The sequence below is a fragment of the Chaetodon trifascialis genome, chromosome 2 (genome assembly GCF_039877785.1).
Source record: "Chaetodon trifascialis isolate fChaTrf1 chromosome 2, fChaTrf1.hap1, whole genome shotgun sequence".
Classification (NCBI taxonomy): Eukaryota; Metazoa; Chordata; class Actinopteri; order Chaetodontiformes; family Chaetodontidae; genus Chaetodon; species Chaetodon trifascialis.
Window position 1 is genome coordinate 3126881 of NC_092057.1, and position 20159 is coordinate 3147039.

Below are 20159 nucleotides of genomic sequence, written 5' to 3' on the forward strand. Positions count from 1 at the left end.
CACACTCGTGCAGCTTCTTTGTAATTTGTACAATACCTTTCTAAAATGTTAGGTTCCAGCAGCGTATAGTAGTAACAAGACAAACATCTTAACGTCTGTAGAAACACTGAATGTCTTTTTTGTGACCTTCTGCACCCTCTGTGTACCCTATGATCACCTATCATTATGTGTAATTTGATACAAATGTGGATCCAGATGCAGATTAAAACAATTGTCAACATTGTCTTTTATGGAAATAATGCATTTAGAGGTTTAGTGGAGGTATGTGCTCTCACAGCACCTAAAGCTACATCTGCACAGTTCAGTTGAACGGTACCTTCCCTTGATTTTGAAGGATTGGTGTAAAACCAGTATAAAAATCTGCGTTTGTTTCCCACCTTCTTGGATCTGGAGAAATCAGCAGCTGTCTGGCAGGCCGGGGTTCAAGTTCATGTTGGAGAGGCTGGCAGGAGTTCAGCAGGAGGGTGAGGCAGGATGTTAAATCCGATCCTCCACTCAGGCGAAGTACGCGTAGAGAAAAATGTTGATGCTGACCAGCAGGAGCGCGTTCACACAGCAGAACCTGGACCAGAACACGCTCTCTCTAACGCTGAGGACTCTGGGAGCTGGAGTCGCTTCTGACCGCCGCGCTGCTGAGATACACAATCCTGCTCCCTGACCACATGTCACCCGCCGCGCTGGCTCAGAGCCTGCTGCACCCCACCCACACACACACACACACACACACACACACACACACACACACACACACACACACACACACACACACATGCGCACACACACACATGCACACACACACACACAGAGCAGACACAGGAAGTTACTCAAACAGTAACAGCGTGTTTGTGACTGTTCATCACATGATGGCTGGTTTTATTTTCCAAGTGTGGTGAATAATCAGACTCTTACCCTGGGAGCTACGGTGGCTGACACTGGACACTTTCTGAAGAGGAATTTCTCTTTGAGGCTCTTCAGTCAGAGTCCACCAGGTCAGGTTACACACCTGGGAAAGCAGAACGTGAAACAGGTCAATTTATCACAATTACATTTTGGCATAAATATGACCTCTACTGTGCGTAGAGAAGCTGGATGGGTGTGTATACTGACGCAAAGGTTCAGCATTTTTGGAAATATGCTTTTTCATTGTCTTACAGAGAATTAAATGAGAAGATTGATAGCACTCCATCTTAGCTTAGCTTAGCTTAGCTTAGCTTAGCTTAGCACAAAGACTGTAACAAAATCCACCTACGCCCACCTCCAAAGGCAGACATAATGTATAAATGAGATGCTACTTGTTCATTATTGAGCTCTAGAAGTCAAAGTCGGTGGCTTTTTGTTACAGTTGGACAGAGCCAGGCGAGCTGTTAACTCTGTATTCAGTATTTATTGTGAGATTATTGTGATAAGCTGACCAGCTGCCTGCAGCTTCATATCTAACAGACAGACATGAGAGCGGTATCAATCTCAACTTCCTGCGACAAAGCAAACAAGCACATTCTCCCAAAATGTTGAACTATTAAATTAATGATACACTCTTTCTACTCCTCTCCAGGGTGGAGGCTGATGGTTTCACAAATTAAGTCTTTGTAAGACAGTCAGGTCAGTCTGAAGCCTGAACTTTGTAATATTATTCAGTTTTATCTCCATGTGTGATTCAGTTTTGTTCTTGATGTTTATTCTGGGAATTTAATCTTTATTATTATCTGATAACATAAAGTCATCACAGTTAGCACAGATCATATTATTTGCAACAAAATTCATCTAAATCACGGCTATGATACAGCAGATTTTCTGCATTTTTAATGGATATAAAGTCCTTACAAACTGTGTCTACAAGACAGCTAATCACAACAAATGTGCCGGTTTTCTACTCTCCTTTTTCTTTTTCTCAAATGTGCTCTGACATGCTGCTGTTTGCTTTTTGAGTTCATACACAGGCCAGGTGTAACAAGTGGGTCATCAGCAGCGATGAGCTCACCTGTGACTGCACTGAAAGGTTTAGCTCCACGGTTTACTGTTGATCTTTTGGATTTAGATAGTAGGCATGACCTCTTTGGCTGTCTTTACATGCGGAGGCCAACCTGCAGATACTGTAATGCCTGCTCTGTTGTGTACTGTATCTGTGTGTGCACACCTGTTCGTGGGTGGGCGGCGGTGTGAGCAGTGACACTACAGTGACCACGACTGCAGTGAGCCCACAGAGCAGTATGGCGAAATGCAGGTAGTGGACGCCACGCAGCACCGCAGGGGCCGAGTCCACAACACCACATCTGGGAGGCGGGAAGGCAAACTCCAGCACCATCCTACACACACCCACCACCAAACCCACCATCAGGCCCCAGAAGGCGCCCTGAACACACACAAACACAAACAGGTTACCTTACACGCCTCCCTGAGCTGATCTGCGATCAGCGATCTGCCAGCGTAATCGCAGCTGGGCGTGTTCACCGCGTAACACTCTCACTTTCCCACCACGATAATCTGTCAGCGTCGCGTCTTTCCTCACTTGAGCACACACGCGTGCAGCGTCACAAATAACTCTCTGTCTCCGACCGGCCTTCAGAAAAGAATGTGATCTGTGCAGTTCGACGTACCGCAGCATGTAAAGCAAACATCTGAACCTCTGCTTTGCTTCTTACTATACTTATTATTCTGCCTCTTTCTGGTGTGAAAGTGCCACATGAGATACAACATCTACTTTAAGAGTTACTATCATGGTTGTTTTTCTGATTTCAGTTTAGATAAATCTGAAAACATCAAAGCGTGCGCATGCTTTACTGGAGCTAAATCCTTAAATGTGATGTGATAAATATAATGACACTAATTACAGGCTTGATGAGCGTTCTTATGGGTTACGGTTGCATGTCTGCTTCAAAGACTACAGACACGCGTCATGCTTCCATGTAAATAGGCCTGTATTGTTTGCTCTCTATAGCATCAGTCTATAGTCACTGTGTGACACATTGTGCGCGGTGACTTCTGCTCTTTGACCCTGTGAGTCAACACGAATAAGACTCTTACTGCGATGCTTATATATGAACAAATAAAAAGCTCAGACCTTTTCTGTAACAGTGCTGTGATCCCCTGTGCTAAATTTGTGGATGTTTTTAGCCACTGGGTTGCCTTTAAGCTTTGTTTTCCACATTTCAGTTTTAATGTGTACTTATGCTAAATGTTAAAGAAGGCTAAAGAGGCTGCAGCCGCACCAGCAGCTCTGTGAAGATGTACTTTGAGGTAAATGCTGATGTCATGCTAACATGCACACAGTGAAAATGCTACCATGCTGATGTTCAGCTGGTATAATGTTCATCAGGTTCGTCTTCTTAGCTTTTGTGTTAGCATGCTAAAATTTGACAATTAGCGCTAAACAAGCAGTGCAGTTGAGGCTCTACTTTACAGGCATTCAGCAAAGTGACCTGATGATGGCGCTAGACCTAAAAGTTAAGGGATCACCAAGTCATTACAGCTCATCCAAAAAGGGAGCATGAACATCTGTGCAACATTTAATGATAATTCATGCAATACTTGTTGAGACATTTCACAAAGAACTTGAAAAGTCAACCTGTTGGTGGCGCTGCAGGAGAAATCAGGGGATCATTGAAGTCAGTGGGATTCGTCCTCTGGGGACAATGAAAGTCAGGACAAACTTTTTTGGCAATCCATCAGGTAGATGTTGAGGTATTTCAGTCTGGAACAAAGCATGGACTGACAAACCGACATGCGGCTAAAAAATGATTTTACATAACAGAGATGACTTTTAACCTCCAAGTCACCAAATCAGTGTTTGCTGGACTGCTGCCAACCCTTGTTTTAACCCCGGCTGAGTTCACTGAAGCCGCATTACAGTAAACTGAAACAGACTCTTCATTCAGAGTTAGAAAATGACAATATTTACATTATGGGTAAAAAGAAAAGCCTTTTCATTCTGACACACTCGAGAAAATGCTCTTTATTTTAGCGGTTACACAGCATGTCAGCGGAGAGCAGACACACCCAGAATCTGCTCTATTAAACTGGGATCCAGTCCTGACAACCCAGTGGACTGGTCTTTACTTGCAGTGGAAAGATGTCTCAGCACATGTGTTAGGAGCTCTGGGCTGATCACCACAGCAGTGCTTTCTCTTTCACCTCTCTCTGTTAATCTTTATCTTCTAATAACGCTTATTGTTGTTATCGGCCAGAAACGATCACTTTGACTTCTTACAGTGAACGAGCAGAACGTTCGTGCTGGTTCTTACTGAGGAAATAATGAACAATGCACTTCGTAAACTGAGCGAGTAACACACACACACTCACGAGCGCACGCACACGTGGACTCCACACCAAGCAGTGAGGGATGTTGGCAGCTGGATCCCATGTGAGTCTAATAAAACAGTACAGTGCAGGAGGAGGGACAAACAGTGCAAACCTCAGAAGTCCAGCATGTCCTGATGAGCACTTTAGTGTCCGGACTGGAATTAAATCTGATTTAAGTTTGGATGTGTTTGCGCTGAAGCATGTTTGCTGCGTGTAGTAACAAGTAATATCTTGTGTCTTTGAAGTTGTCCCAAACGTGTTCTTAGAAAGAGACTTAATTCTGTTTATTTGTATTATAAAATACGGGCAAACTTGTACGTTTCTGACTGTAATTAGTGCTGCGACGACAGAAACTGACAACTGATTGTCACATTCTGTCGATATTATTTAAGTCATTTATGAAGCAGAAATGCCAAATATTTGGAAATGTGAGGTTTTTCTTATATATATATATCTTTTATATCAGTTTGAATTGAATATATTTGGTTTTTAGACTGTTGATCAAACAAAATAACACAATTTTTTCATTATATTATAGCCAAATGTAAACAGATTGATTAAAAAATGAAAATATTGTTTAGTTGGAGCTCTAGCTGTATCATATGGACCTTTGGTGGACTTGACATGTGTTACCTGCTCGTTGGTCCTCTTCCAGAAGACGGCCAGAGTGAAGACAGCAGTGACGGGCGGAGCGAGGTAGCTCGTCACTGACTGGATGTAGACATACAGCTGGCCACTATTGGCCGACTGTAGGATGGGGATCCACACCACGCTCACCACCACCAAGATCACAGTCACGATCCTGGAACAGCATGTACAGAACATCTCTTTCACTTTCTCTGCACACAAACTTCCCCTTTCTTTACTGATCCTGGTATTAAAAGTCTACCCTCCACGATCATGATCACAGCGGGCTCCCTCCAGGGTTTAAAGCCTGCGAGGGGCATACCTGCCGACCAGTAGCAGCTCTCTCTCTGAGGCCTGAGCACGATGTTTCTTCCAGATGTCCATGGTGAAGAGTGTGGAGCTGCTGTTAAAGATGGAGGTCAGCGATGACATCAGAGCAGCCATCATCACCGCTATCATAAGTCCACGCAAGCCTGTAACACACATACAGATGGACAGATGGATGCAGGTCACACAAAAAGCATATACACATTCAGAAATAACATTTCGAAAGATGTCTGAAATGAGAGTTTTCTCACCACTTGGCATCAGTTCAATGACCAGTTTGGGAAAGGCGATGTTGGAGCATCCCACCTCGGCTCCGCACACTCGCACACACTCTTCTGGATCCACACATCCTACAGAGTCTGAAACACGAGGCGGTCGCAGGTCATTGGTCAGGTGTGCAGGACGTAACTACTCAATGTGCAGAATTCACCTTCCTTTGCTGTAATTTCCACTAGCAGGAGTGAAATGCCGCTTACTGTTAGCGCGAAAGTAGCTCATTCACAAGGGAAACGTGGTTCGTTACGTATTTTAAAGAAAAGTATTGTTAGACTGTATATTGTCATCCAACGCTATTACTGTATTCTCAGTCAAGAATGGTTCCTCTTGATAAGATCAAAACAACAAATGACAAAATGCTCTCCTTATAATGTAGAAAATTACAATATCTCCAAGAAATGTAACCTGTCCACTGAAAATTACACAAAATCCTGCTGAAGTTATGCATTATTAGTATCATTAACCTTCATTAGGAACTTCTTGCCAGTGAGCAAATACAGTACATGCATGTACAAAGAGCCGTGCATGTGTGTGCACGACTTCTATAAAACACCATTCTGCTCTTTAACATAATAATAATACGCATTCTTCATCATGGGACATCAGACTTACGAAGCTCAGCTCTGATCTCCACTTTGGGCTTTCAAAAGATCTACTTTAATCTCTTTAAATGTAATGTGTGTGGGGGTTTTTTTTTAGATAGTTTAACAATCTGTTGGGTGATATTAAAGTGGTCTTGCAACAAGGGTCACCTGTCTGTTTGGTGCACCTCTATCTGGGTAACCCGAGCTCGTTTTAAACTTAAAACAGATCAAAGGTCACTCAGACATTCATTAGTTTTATCTCACAATGTTTTATCACTAAAAAAACAGCAGACCGTTAAATGACACACCAAAACCAGTGATGACATGATTAGCTGCAGGTCTGGTTTCTGCATTGCCTAAATAGGACATTTTTGAGTCAGTACTAACTAATCTTAAACTCTCAAAGCTGAACTATAAGCTCTAAAGGGAGAGTGGAGTCAAATTACAGCAGATAAAACGCAATAAAGTCCCATACTGCCAGCTGACCCTTTCATACAGGGTTAGTTTTTACACTAAACAGCAAGATTTCTGTCCCTCTGTCCAAGCAGGAGGGTGGAGTTTCAAGCCTGTCTTTCCTAACCGACTACCGGACACTCCGCCTTTCTGCCCCCGGCGACAGAGCTTCCGTTGCCGGATTCCAGGGTCGGGCACTCACCGGCGGCTCCGCACCGCGCGCTGGACCTCGATGGACTTTCCGTCTGGAGGAAGTTTTTAAAGGAAAGCAAGGAAACGGTAAACCGACGTGGACTCGATTCCGGTGAAAGCTGAGAGCCGTGCGCGTCAGCTCGGTGATTTTTACGACTTTTTGTGCTTCGGGGAACTCAACAGTTGCCATTTTTCTGAGCAGCTGTGAACCGTAACGGTCAGACTTCCAGCGCGAAAAGAAAAGTGAGTCGTCAGCGCAACTTTCAGACTGACTCACCGACAGTTTCAACACATTTAAAGGAGGATTAATGACTTCTTTCGCTGTTTCACGTACGTGTTCCGCTTTAGCGTGACTCACTGGCAGACACACGCATCCACCGGGCCAGCTGCCTGTCTACATGTCTGCCGGGCCCCGCGGCTGGAGCGGCTGAACCGGGGCCACCGCTGGCAGGTGAAAGGCGTGGCGTTGGGCGGGATGCTTTGTTCGAACATCACCTGAGTGAGTGCGTGCGTGTTGGTAACCTGAGATCTGGGCTGAGCTGAGCTGGAGTCTGTGTTGAGGGACTGTAAGAGCGGTTTATTTCCCTCACATGAAAACACTGCTGTTTACCACCTCACGGGCCTCGGGAACGCGGACACAACATGGACCGTAATGACGGATCGATCCGTTTGGAGGTTTGACCCTTCGGACCGACGACTGGAAACTGGGTCAGAGTGGTTTCAGCACTTAACTATTTATTGACCGGTGGATATTGAGGTCATGGCGTTGTCTCAGATCCAGTGTCTGGACGATCACCACGTCAACTGGCGCGTGAGCGAGAGCAAACCGGAGTTTTTCTACAGCGAGGACCAACGGCTGGCGCTCGAGACTCTCATCTCCAAGGGCCGCGATGCGTTCACGGACTACATCCACAAAAGTGGCGTCCGGCAGTTCCTCTCGGAACCGGAGCAGGAGCGGATTACACACAAAGCGGAGGCCTACCGGCCCGGGCACGATCATCACCAGAAGCCGGAGACGCCAGGGCCGGGGAACATCACCCCGGGGTCCGAGGTGGAAGGGGGAGATGGTGATGTGTCGCTCCAGTACTGGCCTGACCGGTCTGAGGCCTCAGTAGCGGAGCTGGATCTCGGCTGGCCCGAGGCCATTTCATACCGAGGGGTCACGCGCGTGACCGTGTACACGCAACCTCCAGCCGAGGGTCAAACGCACATCAAGGAAGTGGTGCGCAAGAGCATTGCGTCAGCCCAGAAGGTAGGCAGTGAGGAAGATGATGATGATGGTGATGATGATGATCGTGTTCTAATGCAGTGGGGATCTCCACATCAGACACGGAAAATAACATTAACATCTCACAAGACTGACAAGAAACACTGTTCATGTTAATGTAGGCTAACACACAGCAGGCAGCGTTCAGGAGCTTTCTCTCCGTGTGTAACACACACAAAGAGGCGTTTATTCATCTCTTGTGACTTCTTTTAAGATTACACTTGTGTTACTGAATAGGATTTCATTATATCTTTGGCTGCTCCTCCATGTGGACAGATCGCACTTTAATGTGAAACAATCCAATGCAAAATCACCACAAGACAGAGGCTCCAAATGCACCACAGCACAGCAGAGTCAACACACGAACAACCACACAAGCATCTCAGCAGACAGTGAAGTTAGGCTGTGTTTGCTGCAGTGCTATTGAATGCACCACAGGACATTTTCTGGTTGCTCAGAGGACAAAGCAGTTCGCTGCCTCAACACCACAAACTACAAAGCGGAGCTTGTCCAACACAGGAAAGAAAAGCACTGTGTAAGAATCGACACAATGCGCCTATTGAACTTTGAGCTGAAATGACTGGATGATTAATCAATCAGGAAATTAATCATCAACTGTTATGATAATTGTCTCATTTTTCCAATCAAAAACACCAAACGTTCTCTGGTCCCTGCCTCTCCAGTGTCACGCTGGGCAGTTTTTCTCCATCATACTGTAAATTGAATTTTAATTTTAAGTACTTTTGCATTTAATCTGCATCTAATTCATATCTATTTACAGTTAAAGTTTTGACCTTTCGTCTTCTCTTGCAAACCTCAGCACCCCCTCCCCTCTTGTCTGACATGTGGTGCACTCACACATTCACACAACAAAGTTTTAACAACACAAGTCTGATCTTGACACGCTGATGGAAAAAATGCCCTGACGTCAGTGAAAACTTTACATGCCAGCACTCTATACGCAAGCTTTACCTCCACACATGAGCGCTGGCACATGCACGTTCAGTAGTGGAGTTTTGCCCCAGAGCAACAGAGACTCCAGTTAAATGGAGTTTTTCACTGCTTGGACGGCAGCACGTCCAGGCTGCTGTTCAGCTGAACTCTGCTAACAGCAAACTGTCTGCTATGTACGCTATTATGTGTTGCAGCTTGTCTTCTTTGACCCTCTGGTTTTTTAACTTTATCTGGGACTGACAGTCCAGTCGATTTGAAATCTGTGGTGAGATGTTTTGTCCACGAGGATCCCTAACTGCCTTTTCCCGAGCAATGTTCTTGCTTCAGTTGTCAGTCTTTAGTTCTGTAGTTTTGGGATTTAAACTGGGTGAAAGTGAATCGACAGTGCAGTGTGAAGAGCGCCATGCTGTCACCAGTATTGCTGAATTGTTGAACCCACAGAACACACACTGTCCAGCCACTTCACACTCTCTCTCCACTCTGCAGAGCATCCTTTGTTTGTAGAAGCCTCTTTGTGGAGCACCTATGTTCAGAGCAGTTGTGTTGTTTGTTTTTACATGCGGTTCTCATAAGTGCCCAGCTTCCTTTAAAAGTTTACTGGCTATAATACTGTTGATAAGAGCAGCTTAAATCAAACTCGCCCTCACAGACCAGGAAACACTAACGCCATGTGTGATTTCCTGTGTGTGTGTGTGTGTGTGTGTGTGTGTGTGTGTGTGTGTGTGTGTGTGTGTGTGTGTGTGTGTGTGTGTGTGTGTGTGTAGGTGATAGCCGTGGTGATGGATGTGTTTACAGATGTGGATATCTTTCGAGACCTGCTGGACGCTTCCTACAAACGCAGAGTTCCTGTATACATAATGATTGACACGGCTGCAGTCCCCTGCTTTCTTTCCATGTGCGGCAGAGCTGATATGCACCGTGGACACCTAAAGGTATGTATATGCGCACACACACACACACACACACACACACACACACACACACACACACACACACACACACACACACCCAGATAGTGTTTTGATAAGCTGGGGGATGAGCTAGCTGGAGAGATGGCTGCTCTTGATAAGTGTAGGAAAGTTTATTTTATAAAGCTCCAGTTTCAAATATTTTTTGTTCATTAAAGAAACAGTTTTCAATAACAAGTATTTTACTATACAAGGGAAATATCTGAAAGTAGGGCAGATGATTGATGTGGGTCTGACAGGTTTTTGCCTGCAGGACTTGGCTTGGTGCATGCACCGTCTAGTTTTTGGCCACAGGCAGACTTAAGTTATTCGTTATCCTTTGCCTGTCGGAGTCGAACTGGTCCCAGCAGTAACAGAAAATACTTAATGTTTCATGGTGGCTTTTCTGAATGTTTTGGACCGGCAGCCAGGAAGACACTAAGCGCATTCCCGTCTGTGCTGCAGGCAATTAGATGAACCACGCACTCTCTCTCTTCACTTCATGTAACATACCTCTCTTTCACTTCTCCTTCCTCCTTCCTCGCAGCTTTAATCATCAGCCCTCCCCCGTCTTTCGGCTGCTTTCTTGTCTGCCATCACTGCTGTTGTTATGAGCATTTATGACGCCTGCGCTTAGTGTCTCCTGTGAGATTTCACACAGAACATTTACTTACGAGGTAACGCTCGGCCTGGAACCACACCCTTATCACAGGGCCAAAGACAAACACAGCAGGGTGTGTCATACAAGCATGCACATACAGCCCATGTTCTAACCTGTAGAGTCAGTCAGCATGAACTTATAGTTAATAAACTGTTCTCAAACAACAAAAAAACTCATTCTTTTTTCGCCTGTATTTCCCTTTTGTTCAATAAAATCCTTCCTGCCATTGACACGACACCCTCATGGTCCTCTCAGCATTCACCCTGTGTGTGTGTGTTTGTGTGTGTGTAGAATCTGCGTGTGCGCTGCTGTGGAGGCGTGGAGTTCTTCACGCGGTCGGCGCAGAAAGTGCGTGGATCCCTGAGCCAGAAGTTCCTCCTCGTCGATGGAGACAGAGCCATCTCTGGTTCATACAGGTGAGCAGTGGCCAGCGTGCTGTGAGCGTGCACGAACGCAGCGTGTTCCTCTTTATTTGTGCGCTCAAAGCTGCTCTTAAAACTGTTTAACATGCATTAAATAACTATGCGGCATGTGAAACAGGTTGCACCAGGAGATGAACCCACAGAAACTTTTCCCAAACTCTGCAGTTCTCCTTTGCTCTCCGGAGCCTTTTGGTGTTTTTCAGGTCATTGTTTCGGTTATCTGACCTGCATCTTTTCTGGTTTGGTTCAGTCTCACCATCCTCACCCAGTTTCACCCAGTTTCACCCAGTTTCCAGCTGCAGCAGGCAACTGTTTTGAGCTAAAAAGCTATAAAAGCCACAGTACGCTGCCTGCTCAGCGGCAAACAGCAGGCACAGTTAGCAGCAACAGCCAGAAACAGAACTACAAATGAAAGCTAACGTCGCTTCATGTCTTCTGCATGTGTGAATAGGCAACAGTTCGCTCGTTCATCATTCATCATAACAACTTAATCACTGCTCCCAAGTGGCCAAAAATATCTAAACCCCCCCCGAAACATTGTGGCTAACGGCTCTGTGAACCAGCAGCATGCAAACCTTCATCTGCAAATGCTAATTTCTGAAAATTAGGCAAATCCCCACCATTATACACCTTTATCTCAACACACGTGGACGTTTAGTTCACCATTATTGTCATCTGCCTATTTACCAGTATAAATGTTATGTGTGCAACATGTGATGCATGACTTTGGGGTGCACAAGTCTTGGTGTAATGATTAAAGGGTAAATTGGGTTTTCTTTGAAGGAGTTCTGAGTTTAGATGGGACAAACATGATCTGAGACAGATTTAGGCATACAAAAAAAGTTTGTTTATAGGGGAGTCGCTGCTGTGAATTTATGTTTCCATGTCTGTGTTATTGCAGCTTCACCTGGTCCTCCTCTCGTTTGGACCGTAACCTCATCACTGTGATCACAGGACAGGCGGTGGAGACCTTCGACCTGCAGTTTCGGGAGCTTTACCTCTTGTCCAGAGGTGTGTCTCTCAACAAGGTTCCCATGGTAGATGAACCAATCCCTGACCCGATCCCTCAGGCAGCTCCTGCTCCGGTGTCAGCGGCTGTTGCGAGGAAGCTCATCAATCCCAAATATGCACTCGTTGCCACAGGAACTCACACAAGTCCCTCTTCTTCTGACCAAAATTCCAGCAACAAAAACTCCCAGAATCCCGGTGGCCTTAAAATTATGAAAGGACGCCTCAAACATGTTACCGAAGAGCCACCCATACATCCGGGATTAGCCGATCTGGAGAAAGCATACCTGATCCCGTACCTGCCCACCTGGCCAGAGCCGGACCCACCAAGCGATGTTATTGGCTTTATCAATATCAGGGATGATAAGCGAGCCAATCAGGTTCACTTACAGAGGTCAGAGAGGTTCGAGGTCAGCCAGGCTATACGCTTCAGCTCACCCCTGATTCTCCCACCAACTGAAGAACCTGTTTCACGTCGGGATGCAAACACAGCAGGAAGAGCAGAAAAGCCTTCTGGGAGCACAGGTAAAGACGCCTCTACTCCTGTAAGTCCCACCAATAAACAGCTGAAACAGCAAACACACAGAGCTCCGAACACTGATCAAACAGATGCAACCGATTCCAGAGGGCACCCTCAAAAGCCCAACACACCTTTAACGCAAGGGACGCACAAAGGAAATGCACACACCCCTACATCACCAGCCAATGTTACTGCTGATTCACAGCCAACAGACAATGCCAAACAAACTCCAGAGACTCCAGAAACCGCAACACCTCCTGTTCCTAAACGCCGCACGCTGCAGTTAGTCATAGAGCCCAACGTCTCAGGGCAGCCTGGCCAACCACAGGTCAGTCTGATCAAAATGGACCAATTGGAAAGCCTAGATGGCTTCAGAGAAAAGAGAACTGAGGAGGAGCTGACGCCAGGTCACATGGCATCGAAGGACGACGGCAGGGACTCTGGTAGCAACGGTGACGACAGCCAAGACAGCACCAAGGTCATATGTGACCGAGCAGCCAATGATAATCCGTCGAGCGCTTCCACAGTATCAGAAGAGGAGTTTTTTGATTGTTCCCAGCCAGAGCCGAGAGATCTGCTGACCAACGGAGTGACGACAGGGTCAGGTCGTGGGCATCGCCAAGGAGACGGGATCAACGTGATGGCCCGCCTCTCTCAGAGCATGCTGGATCTACGGGAGCCCAGCCAGTCAGAGGACAGCGCTGCCCTCATCCGCCAATCACAGCAGCTCCGCAGACATGGACACGCCTCACCGCACAGGCACATAGGACAGGTGAGCACTCAGGAGAAGTTGTGACAATATTTCTGATCCTTTGGTGTTGAAACAATTATTTGATCAATCGCTTAGGTAACTGACAGACAATTGATGGGCAGAAATGAATATTTGAAGTCAATTATTAAGCAAAAATAACGTATTTGCTCGTTCCATGTTGTCAGATGTGAGGCTTTGCTGCTTTTTTTGTTTTATAACCATGTAAATCTCTGGATTTTAGACTGTTGGTCCAGTTTCTGGGCAATTGTGATGCATTTTGAATTGTTTTCTCACATTTTACAGACTAAACTGTTAAGAACTTAGTTTAATAGAAATAATCAACAGATTCATTGAGAATGAAAAGAATTGTTAATTGTAGAGGTGAATTGAGAGAGTTATTTTTTGCTTTTGACCGAATATCATTTGGTTTTGGACAGTTGGTCAGACAGAATAAGCTCTATGGAGACATTGCTGTGAGCTTACGGAAAATGTGTTGGGTGTTGTTCGCTATTCTCTCACGTTTTATAGACTAAATGATTAATCGTTTAATTGAAAAAGTAATGAGGAGATTATTCGTTAATGGAAGCAGTTGACAGCCCGAGTAGATGATGACACTATGATTGTCATAATCTTTTAAATCTTTTTTTACTGTTTCATGAGTAATAACTGAAAGAAACGAGTGCAGAGATTCTTGGGAATAACGTTTGCCATGACTAAGTGAGGAAAGACACAGATTCTCTCTCACACACAAATTTATTCAGATCCCATTAAAAATGGGTGTGTTTGACCAGTAGTGTCAAAACAAGCCACTGCCTGCTTCCAGTAAACAGGTCATGTCTTCTTCCAAATCGAAAGGTGTGTGTATGCATGTGCGATTAGCCGCCTGCATGTGTGTTCGTGTACCTGGATAAAGAGCCCGGCTGATCATGCCAGGGAGGATGATGAAGATGAAGGGCAGCATCTTCAGATAGGCAGCCAGGATTGATGCTCCTTTCACGTGGCTCATGTTCTTAGCAGACAGGGACCGTTGTACAATCACCTACATATTCACAAACACAAGTACTAACAATAATAGCACCAACTTTATTTGTATGTGGCACTTTTCAAAAGACACAAAACCAAGAAATGTATAGTATAACAAAGCATAAACAGGAAATGTATGCAATTCTAAAAAGAATGTGTATATAGTCAAGAGCTTGTCCCTTATGTGCCTTCAAAATTATTAAAATCGACTCTAGAAGACACAGGCAGCCCGTGTAAAATGAGTGTTCAGTCTTCTGTGGGATCTTACGGATCGTCCTGCTGCAACATTCTGAACCAGTTGACCAGTTTCTTACAGTTTTTAACTTGAGCTAAAACAGGCTTGTAGGGTGCTCAGTCTCATGGCACCATGTGAATCAAAGGAGAAGTAGATGTAGGAATCGTCAGCATCAAAGTGGAAACTGACAAGATGCTTTTGAAATATTTGAACAGAGAAGAGTAAAGGACCGAGGATTGATCCCTGAGGTGCTCCGTGTGTGTAATAGCCACATAACCGTCAACATGTCACTCTTCTGGTCTCCATGATGTCCTACTCATCTCTGTCCGTCTCCTCTCTCTGTTTAGTTGTTCCAGACCTCGAGATCTCCGGGTCGTGAATCGCGACAGAGAGGAGCTAAAGTAGTCCTTGCCAAACCAGGAAGTTTTCACCGCCCCACCCGAGCGTCTGGCCCCGTGATTGGAGGACACCGTTACTGGCAGGGTCAGACGCTGCAGCCTGACTCTTCTCAGCTGCGTGTAGAGACGCGCTCAGGACGGTCACCACGGCGCCACAGCCCAGGTTACAGGAAGGGGGATGGCACCTCACCACAGCCGCCAGCCAACCCATCAGGGCTGCTAGCTGGAGTATCTTTCTCAAAACTGAGCAATTTAAGACACTTACGGGCACGAGGTGGAGGGTCACAGAAGAAAGGATCTCAAAATAACAAGGCTGACAGGTAGAACTGTGCAGGTACTCGAGGATGACTGTTGACACGGTCTTCCAGCTAAGAAATGGTGGACTCAGTGTGGACTCTTCTCTGTCTCCAGTATGCGTGTCATGCCCCGTTTTCAAACCCTGAGTCTGAACATATAGGGACTGTTTAATTGGGATTTTTGACAGTGTCAACAGGAGTTGGCAGTTTGACTTGATGATATATTTAAGAGGTATTGTCTGTAAACGAATCACATCACCGTTCAGTCCAGTGGTTAAAGGTCAGAGGCTTTTGACTGGATGGTGTCAGTAGTGTCCGTTGGGAAATAAACTCTGATCGATATATCAGCTGATGTTTGTATGTATACAAATATGTGCTTAAAGACACACTTTTTTGACATGGAGACAATTGTTTCATCAGTGAGCTGTGATGAGATTTCTACCAGCTCAGTCATCTGGCACTTCAGTATTGCTTTTCTTTTTTAGAATTTTGCACTGTGCAAAATGACAGATCATGGCAGATCAGCCGATTATGTCCCCCCACTGATTTAAGAGTCGGGTTTCATGTTGATGCCAATGTGATTGGCTGCTGATGGTGCGAGGGTAAGGCTGCTGTGTTGATTGTTTTCGCGTATTTGGCAGATGTGTTGGATGACCTGTGCAGATGTAGAGCACTGGTTTATATGCAATTTTGAAAACTGACGTGGGACCGAAAGGTAATGTTGTAAATAAAAAGCAGATTGTTGGAAATAATCCACAGCAGTTTGATGACTGCGTACGTGTACTGTGAGGTATTTTTAAGTATGGATACTTTTGCCTCGTAGACTGCAGAAAAATATAATTGTAGCTTTTAGGTTTCTCAAAGTATTTTTGAAGCCTGGAGTTTGGGTTTGGCTCAAAATCATCATCAGGGCAACGGGATGTTTTTTTTTTCTTTTGCTTGGATTTGTGGATGCAGCCACACTAGCAGAAATGGGTCTGTTAGGGTACGTAGTATGAACAAAACCCACTAAAACTGTTCAGTGAGATTGAACGTTGATTCTTCAGATAGATGTCAAAACGATCTCACCACATGGTCCGTCTAGTAGATCTGGAGTATTTTTCTTTGGTTGAGAAAACAGACAGATTATTACCAAAACTGTGTGCTGGAATATTTTGTAGTAACTTTCTTGTTCAGCTTTGACCAACCCCACGTACTGTTCCTTGAGCAAACACGGTTTACCAATATTTTGAGTGTGCTCTCTTTCTATTGAACCTATCAGGTATAAACAGGCGGTGATATTGATTCGTGACTTTCAGCATTAAGTTGGTTGGTCAGAAACTGCCATAACTAATAAAAAAGACTCAGCTGTTCTAAGTGGTTCCTTTTGAATGTTTTTAATGGGAAAATCATTTTTAAATATACCTCTACAACACATGTGAGTAGATGTCAGTACCTGCATGTCATAAATAAAAAAAAACTGTGTTAAGTATTTGATTCATTTTGAGAGAAAGATTCAGAGTTTTCCTCTTCACTTCAGTGAAGCAAATGATTTTTTTGGACAACCTCGAGCGGCCATTAGAGGAACTGTATTATAAGTCGAATCTGAAGCGCATGCATTTGTTTGTATGTGTGTAAACGTACCTGGTCAGAGCACCAGTACCAGGTGGCCAGTATGGTGAGCCCCAGAGTCATGCCAGGCCAGGGCAGGTCTCCAGTGACGGCGTCTCTGAACAGGTGCATGGCGTCCTGGCGTGGCAGGTGGCAGGTACTGTTGGGAATGATCTTACTGGGCACCGCCATGCTGTACACACGCTCCAGGTTGCCGTAGCCGCCGATCTTGTTGAAGGCTGTGGACCGGGATCACACAACTCCAGCTATACAACCCTTAAAATAACTGCAGTTGTTGTGTTTGTTTATTCGGGATGATAAGTGTACAAACCAGTGATTGTTAAGATGATCGCTCCGATTATCATGACAAATGTCTGCAGAGTGTCCGTGTAGATGACAGCAGCAAGACCACCTGAAAGGAAGGGAGTGTGCGTGATGGGACTCTTTAATATCAGCTAAACTAGTTATACTGGATCTAATTATGCATGTGTTGTTCGTGTACCTGCAATGGTGTAGAGAGCAGTGACCACCAGCATGAGAACAGTGGACAGGTAGAGGTTCCACCCCAGACACACCTGAACAAACAAGGCTCCAGAGTACAGGTCAGTCTGGTGACGGAAACACAAGACATCAGTCAACGATGCCAGCAAAGATTCAATCACAGAGCAGATAATGGTGCAAAACGGCGCCGTACTGATATCTTTGTGAAGATGGACAACAGCAGCGAGAGGACAGCCAGGTAGGTTCTGATCCTCTCTCCTCCGAAACGACGGCCCAGGTACTCCGGCATTGTCACGATCTGAACACACATATTTCAGTTACTCTCAAAACACACCGCAGCTACACAGAAGATGCAAACTTAAGAAGCTCCGCATGGTCTTAGGAGCACAGTATGACCTGCAATCAGCAGCTGGTGAGTGTGGACAAGCCTGGTGAGTGTGGACAAGCCCGGTGAGTGTGGACAAGCCTGGTGTGCTCACACTTTACTGTTTTTCATGTGATTCTGTACCAACAAATAGATTATTTTTTGTTGTTTGCTATTTAAAGACAGTTGTGTGTACGTGTGGTTTAGTGTAACACCCTGCTGGGGAATTTTCAAGGCGTCTCATGTCTCTTGGCACCAAAATGTACCTGCTGAACCAGCCTTGACAAGCAGACAGTGTGTGTGTGTGTGTGTGTGCGTGCGTGCGTGCGTGCGTGCGTGCGTGCGTGCGTGCGTGCGTGTGTGTATGCAAACTAACCCCTGAGGAGATGTAGACTGGCACAAATACCCAGGCCAGAGCCAGCAGCACATAAGTGGCCTGTGAGAAAGAAGGAAAGGAGACAGAAAGAGGACAGAGAGGTTTCACAGGATTGTCCACCAGAGTGGCCTCAGGTGGAAAAATGTCACCTCCTAAAACAGCTGAATGGCATAAAAAGCCTCTCTGCTGCTGCCCCCTGCAGCTGGCTGCCTGCAACAGCTGTTGAAGGACAGTAAAGCAAGTCATTGTGTCTCTTTGGTCTAGACAGCCCTGTTCAAAGAGCTAATTAGATTAAATTGTTATTACAAAGCTACTGTCAGTTTTCTTTCCAGATCCAATAAGGAAATTAGCTGGAGCTGTGAGCTGTTTTTCTTACACAAATACTGCATTACACGACGAGGTGTTCAGTTACTGTGAACGGATTAGAGCAGCGCCTCGTAACGTTTTGTTGAATGGATGGATGTGTCGACTCACGTTCCATTCAAAGCCGGTGACGGCGATGCCTCCAGCGGCTCCAGTCCCAGCCAGACCAATAAACAATCCTGAGCCTTCTGAGCTGGCAAAGAGAGACGCTCCAATCTGAGAAGGAGCAAAAGCACCAAAACAACAATGTAGAAATACTCTGGAACGAGTAGAAGTCCTGCATTCATAATCTTACTTAAGTATTAGCAATAAACGGTACTTAAAGTATTGTAGTAGTAGTAGAAGCAAATATATTACACGGCTTTTAAAGCTGGTGAATCCACGCAAAAGCAACATTTTACTACCAAAGTGTCGGTAGTTTAACTGATTCATGAAGAGTTAAGATGTTCAGTGGTTTCCTGTCTAGGGGTCGGACCCGTCCAAAGGATCATAAATCTGAGGTGTCATGAGTAATGAGGAAGAAAAGAAGAATTAATAAGAAGATAATATTTGTTGTACTTCTCCCTTTTACCTCTTTGGGCCTCAGCACTTACATTTAGATTAAACCATCCTGGAAGTTGAGAGGGGAAATGTCTCTTAGGTGGAAGTGCTAACAACCCATACGACGCTGCTTTTTTTGTCACAAGTTGGTCACAAACAGTGTGTTGTGTTTATCACATTATCACATTTTTCATGATCATGAGGCACACACACACACTCACCGGCCACCAGGCCATGTCCCGTCCAGCCAGGAAGTATCCGCTCAGAGTGTTCCTGCTCACCCTGCATGATGACTGACAGAGAAAACCGTCAAACATGTGTATTATATACACACACAGGGAGAACACACACACATGCACCTCTGACTCTCACCCAGATGCCCACAGCGAGGTTGAGAAGAAAGTAGGTTGCTATGACGATGATGTCCGAGAAGCTGAAGGACTGAGGCAGGTCGTAGAAGTTGATGGTGGAGTTGGTCATCCTCGGCGTCCGTAACAGTGCACACACACAGTTGAAAACACAGCCTAAACACGCAGGTTTGCCTCCTGTTCTGCTCTTTCCTTACAGCCACACACACTCTCACACACCTGTTGATTCTAACGCTTACACCTGTGCAGTCACACACTCTCATCGACCCCCTCTCATAACCTGACACCCTGCAAACACCCCAAACACCAAGAGGAACACATTACACTCCGTCTCATAAAGAACCAGTCTCGCTAACATGAACACACACGCACACACACACAGTCAGACACACACTCCGGCCCGTGGTAAAAGTCCCTCCTGGGCTCGGCTACAAGCTGAGCTCGCTGTTGTGGCGAGCTTGGCGCAGAGCGTGTGTGAAGAGGGCAGTCCTTTGGTCGAATTGATGATTAAACACATCACCTTAATGTGGCACCTGCAGCGCCGACACACATGCTGTGCTAGGGGATAATGGAGTGCACGGTATGGGTGAGCAGCGGAGTACAGCAGATGCTCATGTGGACCAGAGTCCGTGCTGATGCGCACACACACACACACACACACTCTCATACACACAGATGGTCAATCATTGGCGATGACAAGTTTATAATCATTAGCGTCTAAACCCACAAACATCTGCTGGTACGCGCTAAGTAGGGTCAGTGAAAGTGTGAGAGAGAAGCAGACTGAGCACTTTCTTAGCTGTTTATAGTTTCATTCAGT

At 45.5% G+C, this 20159-nt stretch overlaps 2 protein-coding genes across 2 annotated transcripts; one reads left to right on the forward strand and one right to left on the reverse strand.

The window, feature by feature from the left end:
• Positions 1-421: 421 nt before the first annotated feature.
• Positions 422-19222, reverse strand: slc5a10 (solute carrier family 5 member 10). The gene is made up of 14 exons (XM_070983879.1): positions 19193-19222; positions 18543-18647; positions 18069-18128; positions 17522-17626; positions 17330-17435; positions 17159-17239; positions 16861-17066; positions 14189-14324; positions 5502-5609; positions 5246-5396; positions 4930-5098; positions 2135-2350; positions 910-1003; positions 422-689 (listed from the first exon to the last, which is right to left on the reverse strand). The coding sequence occupies exons 1-14, from the start codon at positions 19205-19207 to the stop codon at positions 496-498; spliced, it is 1746 nt and encodes a 581-aa protein (XP_070839980.1). The 5' UTR covers positions 19208-19222; the 3' UTR covers positions 422-495.
• fam83gb (family with sequence similarity 83 member Gb) lies at positions 6703-16822 on the forward strand. The gene is made up of 5 exons (XM_070983866.1): positions 6703-8007; positions 9741-9908; positions 10876-11000; positions 11908-13306; positions 14891-16822. The coding sequence occupies exons 1-5, from the start codon at positions 7516-7518 to the stop codon at positions 15263-15265; spliced, it is 2559 nt and encodes an 852-aa protein (XP_070839967.1). The 5' UTR covers positions 6703-7515; the 3' UTR covers positions 15266-16822.
• Positions 19223-20159: the final 937 nt, after the last annotated feature.

Excerpts from the sequence above, each read along its gene's own strand:
- fam83gb (XM_070983866.1), top strand. The coding sequence starts at position 7,516 with ATGGCGTTGTCTCAGATCCAGTGTCTGGACGATCACCACGTCAACTGG. Across the intron at positions 8,008-9,740 it reads GCATTGCGTCAGCCCAGAAG|GTGATAGCCGTGGTGATGGA; the intron begins GTAGGCAGTGAG and ends GTGTGTGTGTAG. Across the intron at positions 11,001-11,907 it reads GCCATCTCTGGTTCATACAG|CTTCACCTGGTCCTCCTCTC; the intron begins GTGAGCAGTGGC and ends GTGTTATTGCAG.
- slc5a10 (XM_070983879.1), bottom strand. Across the intron at positions 17,240-17,329 it reads TGCTCTCTACACCATTGCAG|GTGGTCTTGCTGCTGTCATC; the intron begins GTACACGAACAA and ends CCTTCCTTTCAG. Across the intron at positions 690-909 it reads CAGCCACCGTAGCTCCCAGG|GCTCTGAGCCAGCGCGGCGG; the intron begins GTAAGAGTCTGA and ends GGGGTGCAGCAG.